Source organism: Podarcis muralis, chromosome 3, assembly GCF_964188315.1.
Source record: "Podarcis muralis chromosome 3, rPodMur119.hap1.1, whole genome shotgun sequence".
NCBI lineage: Eukaryota > Metazoa > Chordata > Lepidosauria > Squamata > Lacertidae > Podarcis > Podarcis muralis.
Window position 1 is genome coordinate 38,078,480 of NC_135657.1, and position 20,126 is coordinate 38,098,605.

The following is a 20,126-nucleotide window of genomic DNA, read 5'->3' on the forward strand; positions in this document are numbered from 1 at the left end:
CCAGCATCTACGGGTCAGCTTCGCCAGACAGAAGGTGTTGCAGGAAAGAGAAGTGGCCCGGCCGCCCCCCTCCCTGAATAGCTTCTTGTATGCCTCAAGCGAGCCTCTTCTCTCGAGCCAGCTCAGCTCAGCCCAGCGGTTCCATCGACCAAAGCATTGCACAGACCCCCTAATCGCTTACAGCGGTTTGAGACCCGCGGGCGCTGTCTGGCTTTTTAAACTCCCTTCCACTATAACAGTTTTTCTAACATGCTTAGATTTGCAAAGCCAGACTTCTACACGATTCTCTGCAATTCTGCCTGAATCCAAGAAAGAGGAAGCTTTTGCGGTCTTGCTTCTGCAAAGTGTCCCAACAACATCCGAGCTGCAGCAAAAAGAGGGGGGGGGGGGTGCCCTAAAGTTTTTCAGAGCAACGGCAAGATAAAAATCATCTCCGTAAGCGAGAAAGGATGGATGCAGACCTAGGGGGTTTGCGAAGGGGAGGAGACGTGACTCGTTGTTTGCAGGGTGGCGTTTTCATTTTCATTTTCTAATTTATTACTGTATTTCATGACATGTATATATACAGTACTGGTTGATCAGTGATGGGGACAGGAGAGAAAGCATCGCCCTCCCACGCTCTTGTATGCTCCAAGCAGCTGCTTTCCTTCGAGCCAGCTCAGCCCAGCGGTTCCATCGACCAACGCGTAGCTTGGATCCTGCGATAGCTCACAGCGGTTTGAAACCCGCGGGCGCTGCCTGGCTTTTTAGCCTTCTCACCTAAGCCAATGTCTAAATTACACCTGCGGCAACATATTTACATAGCAAAACCGCTACAGGTTTTGCAATCCCACGAGTCCAGCAATTAGTGAGTAGCGATTCCGTGTGTTTGACCTTCCGTTGTCTTGCCCAAGGCGAAGGACTTTTTAAAAGACCTGCACTGAACGAGGATGCTCTCCTTCTCCCAAGAAGACTTTGCCCATCCATCACATTTTCATTAAGTCATGGGGACACGCAGCATCATTTTCTGCAATTGCCCGTTGTCCCTGCACTTGCCAAACTGCATTGTATTGCCAAACTGCACAGACTGCACACTGAAATGATATATGAGTTTATTTTTGATTGGCCACATTTCACCTGGGATGCAGATACTATAAGTGACCTAGTCTGTTTGTTGTAATTTTGGGCACACTGGATGGGTGTAGAGGGATAAATGGCATCACGTGTTTTCCACTCCCTGTTCACCTACAGGACCTGATCCAGAATTCGAAACCGGGTCCAAATTCAGCACTGTAATGAACTTGAAGTTCACACAGACTTCAGCGGCTGTTACTCATTTTTCAAGGGTGCCTTCTTGGGCTCAGGTAGTATTGCAAACAGTTTAGAAGCCTGGATATGTAAATAAAATCAAGTAAAATTGCAGAGACTGAAAAAAGACCAGACAGCGCCTGCGGGGTATCAAACTGCCGTTAAGCAATTAGAGAGTCTCCAAATGTTGAGTCGAAGTAACCGCTAGGCTAAGCTGGCCCGAGGAGTGATGTCAGCTAAAACATACAAGAATCTATGAAGCAAGGGGTGTGGCTAACAGTGCAAACAACGTCTCCTCCCACTCAGCCAAACTCAACCATATCTACAAAGTGAAGCTCTTTGCAGCTGGGACTCGCAGCTCCATTGCAAATGGTTATGATTTTTAAAAAGGGACTTTATAACCTCTGCACCGCTGGTGTGCCTTACAGAGCAGGGATCTACGGGTCAGCTTCGCCAGACAGAAGGTGTTGGAGGAAACAGACGTGGTTTGGTGTTTGCCTGGCCGTTCCCCTCCCTAAATAGCTTCTCATATGCTCCAAGCGACCTTCTTTTCCCGAGCCAGCTCAGCCCAGCGGTTCCATCGACCAACGCATTGCTTGGATCCCCAAATCGCTTCCAGCGATTTGAGACCCGCGGGCGCTGCCTGGCTTTTTTAACTTGAAGTTCACACAGACTTCGGTTGATGTCACTCAGTTTTCAGGGGGACCTGCCCAATATATTTTGGCACTTCAGATATATAGAATAAATATCTCTGACCGATCATGGACTTAGGGGACTCAGAGTCCCATGGGGAGTTGGGCAGCAAAAGCCAAACCCCGATTTTTACATCACTTCATGGCCCTTAGTTTTCAATCAATTTTGCACTGCTGTTGGAGCATACGAGACAAATGTCCACCCCTCCTTTGAGCTGGACTGGACATAAGAAAAAACTGTAAAGCCAGGACTTCCAAGTCCGAGGGTTAGGAACTATTAGGGTGGTCAACCGGTCCGTCACAATCCACCATCCTCTGCAGGGAGGAAGGCATTCTTACAACGGCGGACTTCAGAGACAAATCCGCCCTAGCGATTGTAACCCTGAAGCCACGACTCCCGTAATTCCGCCCTCAGTTAAGATGGCGGCGGCGGTAGCAGGCAAGGGCTCGGTCAGGCGCCTTCTCCGGGTGCCCCCTGGCTGGTATTGCAGCTCCTGCCAGGGGACTCGTTCTGTTGCTTCGCCGTCCTCCGCGCGAGTGCGCCAGGCTTTCCTCCAGTTCTTCAAGGAGCGGCACGGGCACCAAGTGGTGCCGTCGGCTCCGGTGCGGCCGCGAGGGGATCCCGGGCTGTTGTTCGTGAACGCGGGCATGAACCAGGTACGTCCTCAAAAAGGGCGCGGCGGAGGAACCAGCCCTGCAGAGAATGGTTCCTACCGCTGCTTTGCGTGCCCGGTGTGATCCGGTTGAGATAGGACAAGTTATTCCTTTTCCTCAAGGTCCAGTCGACTCCGCCGCTATCCCTCCCTCTTATCTGCCGGACGAAGCAAAGGCCCTGTAAAAGGAGGAGCTCCGGCAGAGAAGGGAAAGTGTCAGGTTCAAGCTGAGGGGAAATAATAATAATAATAATAATAATAATAATAATAATAATAATAATAATAATAAATTTTATTTATATCCCGCCCTCCCCAGCCTTAGCCGGGCTCAGGGCGGCTAACAACAATAAACAGTACAAAAAGTTCCGCATAAACCACACTCTAAAATCATTCATTCTAAAATTAATTAATTCAAGCCACTGGCAGCCCTTGGGCCAGAGCTCCGCGAAGATTGCCGAGGGAGGGAGTCAGGCTGTGCCCTTGCCAAAGGCCTGGTGGAACAGCTCTGTCTTGCAGGCCCTGCGGAAAGATGTCAAGTCCCGCAGGGCCCTGGTCTCTTGTGACAGAGTGTTCCACCAGATCGGAGCCACAGCCGAAAAAGCCCTGGCTCTCGTTGAGGCCAGCCTAACTTCTCTGTGGCCTGGGACCTTCAAGATGTTTTTATTTGAAGACCGTAAGTTTCTCTGTGGGGCATACCAGGAGAGGCGGTCCCGTAGGTATGAGGGTCCTAAGCCGTATAGGGCTTTAAAGGTTAAAACCAGCACCTTAAACCTGATCCTGTACTCCACCGGGAGCCAGTGCAGCTGGTATAGCACCGGGTGAATGTGATCTCACAGCGAAGACCTCGTAAGGAGTCTCGCTGCAGCATTCTGCACCCGCTGGAGTTTCTGGGTCAGTCTCAAGGGCAGCCCCACGTAGAGCGAGTTACAATAATCCAGTCTGGAGGTGACCGTCGCGTGGATCACAGTGGCTAGGTCAGGGCGAGAGAGGTAAGGAGCTTAGCTTGGCGGAGATGGAAAAATGCCGCCTTTGTTATAGCTGCAATCTGCGCCTCCATGGAAAGGGAGGTGTCGAAGATTACACCCAAACTCTTAACGGACGGTGCTGGCACTAATTGCACCCCCGCAAGAGATGGGAGTTGCCCCCCCAATCCCATATCGCCCCGTCCCAGCCACAGGACCTCTGTCTTCGAAGGATTTAGCTTCAACCGGCTCCCACGTAACCATCCAGCCACAGCTTCCAAACATCTGGTCAGTGTGTCTGGGGCCGAGTCAGGATGGCCATCCATCAACAGATAGAGTTGGGTGTCATCAGCATACTGATGGCAACCCAGCCCAAAACTCCGAACAAGCTGGGCGAGGGGGCGCATAAAGATGTTGAAAAGCATCGGGGAGAGTATCGCACCCTGAGGTACTCCACACACCAAGGAGTGGCGTAAAAAAACAAAACAAAATAAAGTAAAGTAACTTAGGGAATCCAATGCATTTCCACTGGGAATCATCCTCATGGGACTCGTCTGGGATTCCTTCTTTACAAGCTTTCTATGAAAAACTTTAATCGCCCTGATGAAGTTTTTAAATCAAAGCAGTGCCTATAAGTGAAATGGAAAAAATATTTTGCTTAATGTATTTGAGTAGATGTTTTCCGGTGGCCAAATCCCACAGGTTATTAGTGGGGAAACAATATATTTCATTTGGACAAGAAAGAAAAATTAAAATGATTTCCATAGCAATAGCCTTGCGCCTCTTGCAACAAAACCAGCAAAGAGTCTTATGGCATCTTAAGAGAGTAAGAAAAGTATGGTTGCATAAGCTTTGATAGACTGCAGTTTGCTACATCTGAGTTGCAGGGACACATAAACGAGATTGTAAACAGTGAAGCTGGAAGGAAATGCAGTGCAGATAAGTGCAGGCAGGGATTATTAGTGATGGGCATTCACAAAGAAACATAATTGATAACATGTCCTGGCATTGATACGGGGACGCGGGTGGCGCTGTGGTCAAAACCACAGAGCCTAGGGCTTGCCGATCATGCTGGCCACATGACCCGGAAGCTGTCTGCAGACAAATGCTGGCTCCCTCGGCCTATAGAGCGAGATGAGCGCTGCAACCCCAGAGTCGTCTGCGACTGGACCTAATGGTCAGGGGTACCTTTACCTTTTACCTGGCATTGATAAGATGGTTAACGCATAAAAGTCTATTGTTCCCATTCAGTCCACTAGCAATTTAAATGAAAATGAAAATCGCAGCAGGCCCCAGGATGGGTTATAATAATTTTAAATTAAAAAACATTAAAAACAAATTGCAGTCACAGGAATAGGGAGGACCATGAAAACATACATCTCAAGTGTGAAAGGGCCAAGGTAAAGAGGTGCATCTTTAGTATTTGCCAAAAGTTATAGTGAACGTTCCAGATGCACCCTTGTGGGGAGGGGATTCCAGAATTCAAGATGTATTGCAACACTTTCAAAAGATGCTTATTGCTTCAAAAAGGGAATTTCTAAAACCCTGGGGCAGTCACCAAGAATGCCTTTCTGGATGTACACATTTTGGTAGCTCCACATCCTGACAGTATGAAAGAGGAAGCCCCTTGTGTTAGTTGATAGCAAGATTTATTTTGAGCCTGTGCTATATATTAAGAATTCAGGTGATGTAAGTCACAGTTAAATTGGTATCCCAGGAGTCAAATAATTTGTTTTTATTAAGAAAAACTACCATTTTCACTTGTTGGGAGAAAACATCCCATTTCTGCCCATTTCCTGTCAAGATCAAGACAATATATTGGGTCATATCCAACTAAATCATACTCTTGAGTACACCCTTTAAAATCAAAGACTTAAGTTACTTCCTTTTGGAGAAACCCAGGGTGGGTGGGTAACAGTAACCAAATAAAATCAACATTAATCCATGTTGTTTTTGTGGGGGGGGGGGGTTACTGTTTTTGTTACTGTGTTACATATTTTTGTGTTTTTATGTGACCCTTGGCTGAAGGGAGGTATAGAAATTTTAACAACAATAATAACCCAGTATACAATGAAATACAATCCACCAGTAAAATACAGTGCTGCCGCAGCAATCATTGAGTTATAAGGGCTCCACACCAGCTCTTGGCTATAGGCTTGGAGAAGGAGATACTTTTATGTTTTCACTTGAAAGAAAACAGTTGGGGGAGGGCAACCAGATCTCTAGCAGGGGGGAGTTCCAGAACTGAGGTTGTGCCATCAAAAAGATGCTGCCTTTTGTCACCACCTTGTGGTCTGAGCTTGATGGAGGCACCATGAGCAGGGCCAGCCTTGCCATTTAATTGGGCCCAGTAGTTCACTAGCAGGCTATTACAGCTTTATAGCATGCCTTCCCCTGGATCCCAGCTTCAGCATCTGTTGTATGTGAAAACTGCTTTGTGTTTCTCCTTCACTTTCCAGTTCAAGCCCATTTTCCTGGGCTCAGCAGATCCCCGGAGTGAGCTAGCAAGTTACCGGCGGGTGGTGAACAGCCAGAAATGTGTGCGTGCAGGTGGGAAGCACAACGATTTGGAGGATGTGGGCCGAGATGTTTATCATCACACGTTCTTTGAAATGCTGGGGAACTGGTCCTTCGGTGATTATTTCAAAGTAAGAGATGAGGCCATGCTTTATTTTAAAACACATTAGGTGTTTCCATTTATATTTTTAATTTGCTGCAGTATGGTAGAGACAAACTTTTGTGGTGATGTTTGTTTTTAAACCACAATGCCTTTAGAACTGATTTACGCATGCAGAACTGCCCTGCAATCTTTTGATGAAGGGCGGTATATTAACAACAACAACTTTACTTGAATGCAATGCACACCTTTTTTGACCAAATTACGTCGTGAAAATTAGGGTGCACATTAGATTTGATGGCACCAGCAAATACTTTTTTGGTTTCAAGGTTTTGAAAATTGAGGTGCACATTATATTTGCATAAATATGATAATAATAATAATAATATGATATCTGGACTGAAATAAGTGGGGGAATTTATGTTTCCCTGTGTAAAGGACAATCTGCTTGCATGGGGAATCATAACATTATAGAGTTTGAAGGGACCCTCAGGATCATCTAGTCCAACCTAGCCTTGTCCCCAGCTTTCCACAGACAGGGCATTTTGATGTGGGAGGACAGTCACATATGAAATAAGCCCCCTCTCACACACCATGAAGTGGTCTAGATGCAGGTGAAATGGGGCCATATGGTATTGCTGCATGTTTGATATTTTAGACCTTGGAAAGGTAACATGGGAGATGGTGAAGCAGGAGGTTGTGACTAATTATAAAGCATCTGTTTCCAGCTCTGCATTGATTCAAGAGCAGAGCATGGTGCTTTTATTTTATTTTTAATTGGGAAGCTAACAAGCCCAGTGCGTCTGAGCTCATATGCTTCTTAATGAGCCTGGTTCTTCTTCTTTCATCATTATTAGTTAGTCTTGCTGGCAGCATAAGACCTGTTAATCACCGTCAGTCTATCCACTTTTGCATATCGGTACCACAAGATGAGAGCAATTCTTGCGCTCTTCATTTCAAACCATTGTTCAGAATTTCCTCCATTCTATCCTATGGCTCCAGTACAAAAACAATCAAAAGCAAGGCCAGACCAACAGAGATAGAGGCTGTTCTGAGCTACAACAGTGGTGGGAACCCTGCAGCCCTTCAGATGCTGTTCAACTCTTAAGTTCCCATGAGCTCCAGGCAGCGTCGCCAATGGTCGGGGAGGATGGGAGATGTAGTCCAGAACATCTGGAGGGCCACAAATTCCCAATGCTTGCACTACAAACGTTGGAGCTGGAGGAAATCTCTTGTTGTAACTGGGGAACAAGCTTTTGTAGGTGCTAATACACACACCCGCATAATAGAAATGCAAGGCTTCCTTGGTTTTTCTGAGCACAAGTTTAGAGTCGCAGAATCGTAGAGTTGGAAGGGACCGTGAGGGTCATCTAGTCCAACCCTCTTGCGATGCAGAAATCTTTTGCCCAGTGTGGGGCTTGAACCCACAACCCTGCGATTAAGAGTCTCGTGCTCTACGGACTGAGCTATAAACACACAGAATACCAGCTGCTATTAAAATATCAGTTGTGAGAAACCTGATGGCATGTTGTCTAAACTAATCTTGTTTGTGTTTGTGTTTACAAACATGATTTAGCAAGTTTTTCTTTCTCATACTTTTAGCCTAAGTGCTTTGGACAATGTGAGAGAACACAGTAAAAACAAAGTTCCTGAGTCGTCCTCTGCCATTCATGAACTTGTTTGTCTGTTATCTGTCTACATGCAACTCACCAATTATGTGCGGCCTCGCTCACGTGCGGCGCCGGGAACCAAGAAGTGCTGAAAATTCCTCTTGGGTTGTGAGGAGACCCTCCTTAGGGCCCGAAGAGGACAAACAAAGCCCCTCTGCATCTCTGGTTTCTTCGGCATCCTCTTTGGGCTCTGGGGAGGGTCTCCTCACAACCCAAGAGGACTCTCCAGGGTGCTCCCCACTTATCCTCATTTCACTTTTGCGTGTGGGGACCTGGAACATAACCCCCATGCAGGTGGGGTGTCACCTGTATTTGTATTTAATCCGTAAGCCTGAACTCATTGGAAAATCATACATGAAGTCAACAACAACCCTGTGAGGTAGCCTGCCCAAGGGGACTGAGTAGGTCCCTTTCCTTGGTTCAAATCTATCATTATGTATACTATGCAACACTGTCCTTGAAAATAAGATAAACTAAAATAGAAGCCATCCCCCTTGCAATTAAGTAACTTCCTTATTATCCAAACATTGGCTTGTTATTTACCATCATTTGACAACTTTCCTTGTCTTCAGGAGGAAGCTTGTAGTATGGCATGGGAGCTCCTAACACAGGTTTATGAAATCCCCAAGGACCGTCTATATGTCACCTATTTCGGAGGAGATGCCTCACTTAGTCTAAGTGCAGATGAAGAGAGCAGGGAAATTTGGCTCAGCCTGGGGTAAGTAAATGAAAAAGAGGCCAAAAGAGATAATACAGTGGTACCTTGGTTCTTGAACTCAATCCGTTCTTGAAGTCTGTTCGAATTTCAGAACATTCACAAACCAAGGCACAGCTTCTGATTGGCTGATTGGCCCCGGAAACAATGCCAACAGCTGAAACGGATGTTTGGCTTCCAAAAAACGTTCGCAAACCAGAACACTTACTTCCGGGTTTGTGGTGTTTGGGAACCAAGGTACCACCGTACTAGAAGTCTGATCTGGATGTTGTCCAAAGCTGTTTGTAGCCATGCCTTGTATCACATGGTATGCATGCAGACGTCCAATTCAGCATCCAAAATAACACATAAAAAAAGTTTCTAGTTTTTACAGGATAAGTTATTGAAAATGTGCAGGAAATGTCTCCAAAAAGCTTGGTAACTAACAAGGACTTCAGTTACGGTCTCTACTAAGCACAGTTGGCAATCTTTATCTTTTCTGTGCATGGATCCTTGTTGGTACCTTGTCACCCTCCCTGCCAAAAATTCCATCTATCCAGATTGTGTCTATTCTGAGTACAGAACTTGAATTTCTTGTCACAGTTAGCCCTGCCCTGATGGGGAGTTTGTATGTTTTGATCTTAAAATAAAGTAAGCACTGCACAAATATATATATATATATTTAAAAAACATTGACCAAAGGCTTGCAATCAAAGTGGTAACATGGGGGTGGGATAGAGTGTACAGAAAATATGTTAGAATGTGCAAAGAATGGATGCATCCCAGCATTCATTAGATATGACCAGGCCCAAGTATTTGCCAAGTTTTTCTGTACTTCTTGTTTTTTACTTATTAGTTTTTACTGATAAGAGGCTACCATTGTAGAGGAGCAGTATGATAACTCAGTTAATGGTAGTGCTGCAGTTGCTCAGGCATCATAGAGACTTATCCTCTTCTGTCTTCTGCCCTATTTATTGTGAGGTTCAAAGGCTCAGGTTTTGGGTAAGAAAAATGAGTGTGGTTTTGTTGCCCTAGGTTCATAAGCCGTTCTCTTCTTGCTTTCCAGTGTGCCTCCCAGCCACGTGCTTCCTTTTCAGCTGAAAGATAACTTCTGGGAGATGGGCGATACTGGTCCCTGTGGACCCTGCACAGAAATCCATTATGACCATGTGGGCAGGGGTAGGAATGCGGCAGCACTGGTGAACCAGGGCAACCCTGAAGTGGTGGAGATCTGGAATCTGGTTTTCATGCAGTATAGCAGGTATGAAATGGTGGAGCAGCCTGGGTACTGAGCTTCGTGCCAGAGCCTCACTTCTTGGTGGGAGGCTTCTATACCATTGGAACAATCACAAGAGTCTGCAGTAGCCTGATGTTTTGGACCACAACTCCTGCCATTCCTCACCATTGACCTTGCTGATCAGGGCTGATGGGACTTGTATTCCAAAACAGCTGGAGAGCATCGGGTTGGACAAAGCTGTTCTACAGTAGGGTTGGGGAACTGGATCTGGCTGGCGGACTGGATCCAGAAGTAGCCAGATTCTTCCATTGCAGCCATGTCTTATGAAGAGAGGAAGCTGCCTTACACTGAGTCAGACCCACTGGTCCATTTAGCTCAGTACAGTGGTACCTCAGGTTACATACGCTTCAGGTTACAGACTCCGCTAACCCAGAAATATTACCTCGGGTTAAGAACTTTGCTTCAGGATGAGAACAGAAATCATGCTCCGGCGGTGCAGCGGCAGCTGGAGGCCCCATTAGCTAAAGTGGTGCTTCAGGTTAAGAACAGCTTCAGGTTAAGAATGGACCTCCGGAACCAACATTAAGTACTTAACCCGAGGTACCACTGTATTGTCTACACTGACTGTCAGTGGCGCTCCAGAACTTCAGACAGTGGTCTTTCTTTCTCAGCTGTACTTGGAGATGCCAGGGATTGAACCTGGGACATTCTGCATGCAAAGCGGTTCTAAATAAAATACAGTGGACCCACCACTTCCACATGGTTTGGGGTCCGCACACAAAGGCAAAATCATCTAAAGCCAGGAAACCCCTAGAACCAACCTCCCGCCCCTCATGGGACCATTCCTACCAGTCGAGAGCAGGCCATGCCCTCTGCCTCCTGGCGTCCTGGGCTCTGGGAGGTCATGTGAGGGTCCTGGGAATGTCCCAAAGCCCACATATATCCTTCCCTGAGGCTGTTAAGCAAGTTGGAAGACTTGAAAAGCTCTCCCCATGACAGGTGTCCCCCACTCTCTATTTATTTTCGGCCGTGCGCCTACAGTCATGATTGTGCAAGTAAACAACATGTTAAGTGGAGGACTCGTCGCGTTCAGGCTGTGGCTCCAAAGGTTTTCCCTTTGCAGCCTTAAACTGAAGGAAAGCTGTGGCTGCAAATGAATAATTGGGAGTGCATTCAAAGTTATTCTTCCTTCTGAATGTAGCACCTTGCACCCTGCTGATTTCAGAAGAGTTCTGGAACATTCAAGAGCAGGGCGGAGGTTCCCTGCCAATGCTCTAGAGTAATTTGACCTGCCTTTCCAGCACCCTTCATAATGTAGTCCATATAAGAACTTTTGCAACGCCTCACTTTCATAGTCTGTTTGATCCTCTTCCAATCCTCTCCTGCAGCATTCTGATATTGCTTCTGCTACCCTTCTCATTCATTTCCCTAGTACCGTATTTCCAAATTATGATATCTCCTGTAGTGTCTGGGGTTTTTCCCAACCACAGCTTTAGGTGAATAATCAAGCCCTTTGCTTCTATCTTATATCTGTCTCTCCCCCCCCCCCTTGGTTACTGACTGGTCTATTGCCAGAGAGGCTGATGGGAGTCTACAGCAGCTGCCTGAGCATCATGTGGACACAGGAATGGGTCTGGAAAGGTTGATGACCATTCTCCAGAACAAACGCTCCAATTACGACACCGACCTCTTCACTCCTCTCCTGGATGCCATCCACAAGGTGATGATCAGTTGCCAGGGGAAGCCAGACTTGAAACTTTAGAGGGTTTATATGTAAAAGCTATATACCTAGCAATATTAGCTGCTTCTGGGTGAGCAGAGAGATGGCAGTTTCTGGTCTCTTGGTGGTTTTTCATTTGTTTGCGGGGGGGACACTCCTAGTTGCACGGCTCTTTAGAACTAGGAGAGGTAGTTTGAGCAGCTGTGATACACCAGAGCAGTCATTCCTAAGGTGAAAAGAACAGCAGTTGCAGCTGCTTCTTGGTCAAAACCCTAAAAGGGCTCGGGGAGATGGCAACACCAGTTTGCCAGCCCTTTCAATGTGACATTTCTTTCCTGGGTGGAAAAGTGCAGCTCTCGAGAGCTAAAAAACGTGTTGCAATAACACCTGGCCCTCCTTCTGAGTCTGGAAATGAGTTCCTTGGCAGTCTCCTAACTAAATCAGTGAAGAAAGTGCTGCAGGATCAGGCCCAAGGGCCCATCTTGTGCAGCATCCTGTTCTCACAGTGGCCAGCCAGATGCCTGTGGGAAGCCTGAGTGAAACAGCAATGCTGCCCACTTCCAATTTGCAGTGACTGGTATTCAGAGACATCCTGCTTCTGACAGCAGAGCTACAACTATCTCTTTATGCTTTACAGTGGTACCTCAAGTTACAAACGCTTCAGGTTACAAACTCCGCTAACCTGGAAGAGTGTGCCGGCGGCGCAGCAGCAGCGAAAGGCCCCATTAGCGAAAGCACGCCTCTAGTTAAGAACAGTTTCAGGTTAAGAACGGACCTCCGGAACGAATTAAGTTTGAAACTAGAGGTACCACTGTATAGCACATTCTTACACATGCCTTCGTGGAAATAATTCCCACTTTGGCTCAATGGGGCTTACTCCTGGGTAAGTGAAAATAGGACTGCAACTGTAAAGGGCCAAGAGACACAGCCATGAGAGTTCCTGCCCAGCACCCTGAGTTATTTTCAGAGAGACAAATGGAACTGTGTACAAAGAGGAAGCAAGGATGAGAATTGGGCGGACGGGTTTTACAACTATATTTCCAAGACTGATAGAGAGGCTTATGCCTTAGTTTGGCATGGTAGCTTTTATCTTGTGCTTTTAAAGAACTTCCAGAGGACTTTAAACAAATGTTACAGAAAAACAATGATCATTTGAAGGAGATATCTGCAGTATTCAGTGCTATGAAGCTTTCTCTGCAGCCCCCCTATTCAGGCTTCCTAAAAATATATTTATCTTGCAGGGCTGTGGTGGGCCCAGATATCGAGGCTTGGTTGGAGAAGCTGACCCTGGGAGCGTGGACATGGCCTACAGAGTGGTGGCAGATCACGTGCGCACCTTGTCCGTCTGCATTGCCGATGGTGTTTACCCAGGCATGTCTGGTGCCGAGTAAGGAAGAAGCACAATCACAAGGGTTGGTTGGGGCAGAGAAAGGGCTCTGAACTTAAGGAGACTTGAGCAAGATGGGGGCTTTTGAAGGAGGAGGAGATTCTGGAGTGAAGAAGCAGAGTCTAAAATGGACATGGAGCAGGGGAGAGGAACCTCTGGCCTCCAGATGTTGTTGGACTGCATCATCCCTGACTAGGCATGCTGCCTGCAGCTGATGAGAACGGGAGTCCAACAACATCTGGAGGGCTACATGTTCCCCATTCCTGGCACAGAGCTACACTCTTGACTGCCATCAGGAAGCCAGGTGTGGAAGAGGCAGAAAAATGGATTGTTGATGTGACAGATGTGAGATGCATGCAGGAGGATAATCGGTGATGAGTCAAGGGGAATCTGAAGGATAAATATTAACGGGATCTTATTGGTGGGGTGTTTGAACGTTGGGAGCAGGGCAAGGCTTTGGGACGGGAGACCCACACGCCATTCAGCAAAATTAGAAGGTGTCCCCAAAGGTAGCCTGGCTGGCTTACTGCATTTTGTGATAAGTGAGGGAGTACTCATTTGCCATGTAATGAGGAATGACGTGAGGGTATATTAAAGTCTGGTATCTAAAACTGGCTAACTGCACTACCTGGTTGGGAGGCTGGTTAGAAAAAGAACAGCATTCTGACCAAGAACACTTAGCTGTTCTTGAAATTTCTTTTCCCTGCAGGCTTGTCCTTCGCCAGATCTTGCGCAGGGCTGTGCGGTTTTGCTCTGAAGTTCTCCATGCGCCACCTGGGTTCCTGGCCAGCTTGGTTCCTGTCGTGGTGGAAATTCTGGTAACCGAGAATTTTCCTGGGGAGAGGCACTTGTTTCTAGCCAGGTTCCCATCCAAATGTTAAAGCAATTTCCCTGGTTCATGTGTAGACCAAGAGTGCACACCTAGTAACAGGACGAGCAACTTAGTTTCTTGAAATGATAGGCCCAATACCTATGAGTTCCTTTATTTATTTCACATTGTGGGGGGGGGGGAGTGGTAACTGTTTGCTTTAGGTCCTGATAAACGCTGATGACACCTTACTGAGCTACAAAGAGTCTGTTCCTTAATGTTTCAATAACTGCAGCTGTAGATAGCGTTGCTGGAGTTGTGACAAAGCAGAGAGGGTTGTATGTGAGGACAAAAGCTTCCTCAGATGCTATCCAAGGGAGACCTCTGTTTTGCCAAATGCAAGGTGGTTCTTTTAAAAGAGATTCAGAAGTAGTACAAAACACAAGTGAGTGAGGAGAAGAAGATGATTTTATTTCTAAACAGCAAGCAATGTATACATAGCAAGCAAGCACTTCTATCTGCCACTTGGAAGCCCTCAAGAAGCAGCGAAGTGACTCCCCCAGGTAGCCTCAGTTTGCACGGCCCTGCAGCTGATCAGTCCGTGTACAAGCTTCTGAAAAACACTGCCCACACCATCCGATTTTATAGATAGCCACCTCCTCCCAATGCCTTACTTTCCCACAACAATTTCCAACATCAAAGGAAGTTTCCAGCACTATCCTCCCAGGCTGATTAAGGCAGCTGTGGGGGGGGGGTTCACCTCCTCCCAACTGATTAGGACACCAAAGACTGTTCTCACACCATCAAAAACTTAACAAGGGCGAGGGAGGGGGAAGGAACAGAGGCAGGAAGGGTAACCATGTCAGATCCCTAACTCCTCATTTTGTCTTCTGGATGGATTTCCCATACAACCTTCCATACTAGGGAAAACATAGGCTCGTGCAGCAGTCCTCCCCTAGGTGCCCCATGGAACACCTGCTCTTTATAGTCTCACTGCAAAATCCACAAAGCACTTCATGCCAGAGAAGTGTGCCTGAGAGGTGCTTTGGTCAGGGGATTTAGAATGAGGAGACTTGGGCTGTGCTTGCAGGGTTCTGCTTCTTTGACTGAATGACAGCCACACTCTCATTAAGAAGGGGGAAGAAAGGACTTGAAAGGTGTGGGAGTTTAAAGGCCGTGGGTGGTCGCTGTGCAAATCAAAGTTTAAATTGTCAAGTTTGGATATCCTGCTTATACAGGATAGTTCCTGCCACTGATGTAAGGAGCAAAGCTGTGTGCTTGGTAGTGCATGGGGAGGAGGGCTGGGGCTGGAAGCTCTGCTTCTGAGAGTCCGTCATTCTTCCTTTGCAGGGAGATGCCTATCCGGAGCTAAGGAAGGATACAGACACGGTGAGCAACTGGAACCAGTGGGTCAAAACTTGTGTCTAATTGGTAATTACTGCCGGTTGCACGAAGTATAGGAGCTATCCTCACTGGATGATGGTGTACAGGAACATCTTGCCTCAGTTTTCTCCTGAATTCTCTCCAGTTGAATATGTTGCACAGGAGCTTCCACTACTAAAGAAGTGATTTCCTCCCTTCTCATTGGGAGGAGGCTAAAGGAGAGCAGCTGGGAACAGGAATAAATGTAACACACTGAGTAGGTGCAGGTTGATAATTCCCACATGTAATTAATCTGAAAGCAGGCTCTGTAGTTTGCTTCTTACCACAGCTGACCACGCTTACTAAAGCTGACCAGGTGCACCTAAAAGCCCAAACTTTCTTAATACAGTGGTACCTCGGGTTACATATGCTTCAGGTTACATACGCTTCAGGTTACAGACTCCGCTAACCCAGAAATAGTACCTCAGGTTAAGAACTTTGCCTCAGGATAAGAACAGAAATTGTGCTCTGGCGGCACGGCAGCAGCAGGAGGCCCCATTAGCTAAAGTGGTGCTTCAGGTTAAGAACAGTTTCAGGTTAAGAACAGACCTCCAGAACGAATTAAGTACTTAACCCGAGGTACCACTGTATTCTGTACAATTCAGCTATTTCTTCCAGAGCAGAGGCTTTTTCTGCTACCGTCCAATCTAGTGTTGCAAATTCTAGTGTACATAGAAATAAGTGAAATGAAGTATTTTACAAGCACAGTTAGCAGAGCTACATTTCAAACCTATTTCCAAGCAACCAGTTTTGCTAAGGAAAAACACACACAAAAACAAGCAAAACCTACAGCAGGGTTGCAGAACCTGTGGCCCTCCTGATGATGTTGGACTACAGTCCTCATAATCCCTGATGGTTGATCATGCTAGCATGGGCTGATGGGAACTGGAGTCCAACAACATCTTGTGCACTGGTCCCCCAACCCTAACCTACATCCTTTCCCCTTCTGTTTGAACCCAGGCACACACACACAATGCACTTCCTTGCTGTTTTCCCCTACCTGCAGAGACTGCGTTCCTTCCACATGTACACAGTATTCAGTAAATTGGATTTCTGGCCTGTTCCAAAAGCTGACCCCACTAAATGAGGCGGAATGGATATAGCAAACACCTTTTTACCTACATTTACCCCCCACCCCAGTGGCTCATCACAGGGCTGCATAAAGGGCAGTGGTTTAAGCAAATGAGACACGACTGCACTACAGTCATGAATGACACTTTTACTCCACATATTCAGAGCGATAGGAGGAGCCCTCGGTGTCTCATGTCCAATCTCATTAATAGCTTATCACCTGCTGGATTTGGGTCCCCGCCACTGCCTTTTAACACTTCCGTATCTCTTGGAGTTCTTTGGAATAATTGGATTAACTGCCTCCTGAATCTGGCTCTGATCTCCCAACAGATTATGAATATCATCAGTGCGCATGAGGATGCCTTTCTCTCTTCCCTTCTGCGGGGGCGCCGCATTATAAACAGAACTCTCCAACAGATGGAGCATTCCAAAGTCTTTCCAGGCAAGTATTTTTTTCTTCTTCGTCTTGTTGGCTAAAGGAGAAGAGAAAATGCAGTCACAAGGGAGGCATCACTTGCAATCTGTTCCCATTTTTAAGCTGCCTGGCTTTTGAGTTGCCTTTTTGGTCCTTGCAATTAAACACATACCGTCTGTAACTGAAGGCACAGCTTACTTGTTCAGCAATAGAACTTTGCCACTGTTTTCGGTTGAACTTCAGGTCCCAGACTTGTTCCTTTCTGTCTCCCAGTTAAGTATTAAGCATTATGAGTCACTGATACATCCCCTCCACCCCGGAGTGGTTTATTAAGCCCCTGCTTAGGTGGCTTTATGGCACACACCCTTGAAAAGGATAGGTCTGTACATGGATGTTGGCCATGTTGGCTAAGTGAGAGAGGCAGTATCCACCTAAATAACATGTGCTGGGTACAAACATTGGGGGATGCTCTTCAAACCCTGCTTGCAAATGTCCAGAAGCATCTACCATGCCACTGCTGGAAATGGAACGCTGGGCTGGATAATTCATTCATTTCATTTCATTTATGAATCAAAGATTAGGTGCTGCCACATGAAAGGCCTGCATGCTACATGGTCAGAACAGACCTCCTGATGAGATGATACGTGCAGCGCATTGGTGTTCAGTTGGGAATACAAAGAGCAAGATGATATTTTCAGACAGAGTTTTGTTTCATCTGATAAGAGTTTTCTTTTTTACATTCTGAAGGCAGGCAGACAAGCAGCCAATAGCTCTCTGACTGACTGCAGTTTCTTCACTACCAGTGCACTTTCTCTCCCAAATGCAATGTATTTGAAGAGATAATTGCTTGTTTCTCCTAATGAATTTATATGCTGGAAGCCACCTTGAGCGTGTTCAATCCTCAAAGGTGGCCTGTAAATATTTTAAATAAACTAAGGCTCCTCCGTTGATCTTACTTCTGCCTGCAGTGGAGGTTGCTTGGTCTCTCCATAGCAATTTGGGTTTCCCGCTGGATCTCATTGGTTTGATGCTGAAGGAGAAGGGAGTCCAGCTGGACATTGCTGCTTTGGACCATCTGGCTCGGGAAGATGCTGAGGTAAGGCACAGATTTCTCTTATTTTGTGCATCTCGTTAATCTGCCTCAGACTTCATTCCCTCTGACTGCTGTCCTTCAAGGCATTCATTTTCAGTGGTAGTTGCCTGCCGGCAGAATGCCCTCCCTAGTGAGGTGCACCTGTCTCGGTCCTGATTAATTTTCAGGAGGAATTGTTTTCACAGGCCTTTAGTGACTGAATAATACTGTTCCTGGCAACCTCAAGACCATTGTATGGGAAAAAATGAATTTAAAATAACCGCTTTTAGAAGTTTTTAATTGCAGTTGTTCTGTCTTTGAATGTTTTTGTGGTTAAATTGTGTATCTTTTTGCCACCTTGGGCTCCTTGGGGAGGAAAGGCTGGATATACATTCAATAGATAATAAATAATAATAATACTTTTCAGGAATTATAAGGCAGGGCTGGCAAACCTGTGGCCGCCCATATGTTGTTGGACTCCCGTCAATCCCAGGCAGCATGACTGGTGGTCAAGGAGCATGGGAGTTGTGGTCCAGCAGCTTATAGAGGCTGCTGTATAAGGCCCTCTAAAGACGCCCCTCAGTGTGTTGTAATAGTCCAAAATCTGTGAATAAGATTAATTGTAAAATACCCTTAGAAGTCTAAATTCTGTCAAAGATCAAACCAAAGTCAGTGCTCACAAGAACTTTGATCAACAGTACAAAATATCCAGCCGCCTTTCTTATTCTGGGCTGCCCTTTGAAATGGCTGTTGCATTTGGATTTTTATTTCCTCTCATAGGGCTGCACAGCAGCAAGGGAAGCTGAAGTGGGGATTATGTGGAAACTTGATTTTTAGGGCCATTGACTCTCAGGAGTCCAAATAGGGGACCTAATGCCAGATGGTTTGTGGGATCCCCCAAGACTTCAGAGTTCTGCTCATCAGCTGTTGCTGTTGTTTTAAATCAGGCATAGGCAAACTCCAGCCCTCCATGTTTGGGACTACAATTCCCATCATTCCTGTTAGCTAGGGATGATGGGAATTGTAGTCCCAGACATCTGGAGGGCCGGAGTATCCCTATGCCTGTTTTAAATGGTGCACTTGAGCTGCCTCCCAATTGTACCCTTTCTTTTCCCACAGCGCAAATCTCAGCCACAGCAGGAGCAGAGAGCTGGGATGCACCTGGACCTGCATTCATTGGCCAAGTTGAGGCAGGATGGGGTGCCTGCTACTGACGACTCTCCAAAGTTTGCCTATGAACTTGGGCAGGATGGCAGATATGGTAAGGTCTAACCGTGCTTCAACAAGGTGTATGAAAAAGCACTCTGGAGAAATGGGGGTTTCAGATTTGTATCCAATAAGCTTCTCACCTTATATATGTCTGGCATATTTGTTAATTTGTCGTGTGGAGAACATAACTGTCTGCTTTATAAACTCTGCCTATGGCCAAACAGAAACTGCTTAGGCTCCCACAGCTCACCAAAGTAATAGCCATAATATGCTGTAAAGTTAGCAGGCTGCTGGTTCATGTGTATCATACATATATGTGTTCTGTGCCGTTTCCTGTCTGTTAGGGAAGTAATTTACATGCTAGTAAGAAAATATGCAAAAATTACATTATCAAGGTCAGGATGGTGAAGATGCTGAAGTCTGTTCTTCCTGAGTATCAAAAAGTATGAACACAATATGCTAAATCTATGACTGTTGGGTAAATGTTAGCTGTTGTTTAAAGCGTTCTAGTCCTCCAGTATCCCTTATTAGAAAGCAGAGCAAAGTGGCAACCAGTCTCTGAAAAAGCCAGTTTTCACATATTTTCCAGCAGGGAGATTTGTGGGCACTGTATGGAGTACATTTGCATCCTGCTGCCAAGGTTTCCCAGTGAGCTTCATGGCTGAATGGGGATTTGAATACTGGTGTCCCAGGTTGTGGTTCAACACTTTTGTCCAGGTGTAGCCAGCATAGTACCCTCCAGATGTTGTTGGACCCCAACTCCTGTCAGCCCCAGACAGCAAGACCTGTGAAAAGGGATGATGGGAGTTGTAGTCCAACGTCTGGAGAGCACCACATTGGTTGGCTACTCCTAGCTCACTTTAGGGGGAAAGTGCATAGTGTAACGTGGCGATAGGTGTGTATTAGGTTTAGTATATGCATGGAGTAGCAAACAGTGGCCATGACCATTAGGGTTAAAATATACACTCAGGCGGCCATCCTGCTGCTGCTTGATTTGTGTCCCTAGCAGCAAAAGCGGCACGTCAGGGAGTGCTATTAGATAATAGGTTGCTGTATCTGAGTGTTAAACTCCTGCCAAACTGAGCTAGATACAAATCTGTCTGACAATCTGTTTCCATTGACGGACAGCAATTGAAGCAGGTTTCTTTCTGGCAGGGGGCAAAAACGGCTTTGGTTGATGCCAGCTGGGTGTTTGCCATTACTGCAACAG

The 20,126-nt window shown here is 46.4% G+C and overlaps 1 protein-coding gene across 3 annotated transcripts in view; it reads left to right on the top strand.

The window, feature by feature from the left end:
- Positions 1-2,378: 2,378 nt before the first annotated feature.
- The window catches only part of AARS2 (alanyl-tRNA synthetase 2, mitochondrial), a 32,716-nt gene continuing 14,968 nt past the window's right edge, over positions 2,379-20,126 (top strand). Inside the window, exons 1-11 of one of the 3 annotated variants that reach the window (XM_028724376.2) lie at positions 2,379-2,636; positions 6,054-6,242; positions 8,454-8,599; positions 9,642-9,836; positions 11,388-11,532; positions 12,774-12,919; positions 13,629-13,737; positions 15,078-15,116; positions 16,551-16,662; positions 17,604-17,731; positions 18,827-18,968. In XM_028724376.2, coding sequence (XP_028580209.2) covers positions 2,400-2,636; positions 6,054-6,242; positions 8,454-8,599; positions 9,642-9,836; positions 11,388-11,532; positions 12,774-12,919; positions 13,629-13,737; positions 15,078-15,116; positions 16,551-16,662; positions 17,604-17,731; positions 18,827-18,968 — 1,588 coding nt within the window. In that variant the 5' untranslated portion in view covers positions 2,379-2,399. Of the gene's footprint in view, positions 2,637-6,053; positions 6,243-8,453; positions 8,600-9,641; positions 9,837-11,387; positions 11,533-12,773; positions 12,920-13,628; positions 13,738-15,077; positions 15,117-16,550; positions 16,663-17,603; positions 17,732-18,826; positions 18,969-20,126 lie in introns of those variants that run through there. The other 2 variants (XM_028724375.2, XM_028724377.2) reach the window with 2 other exon arrangements.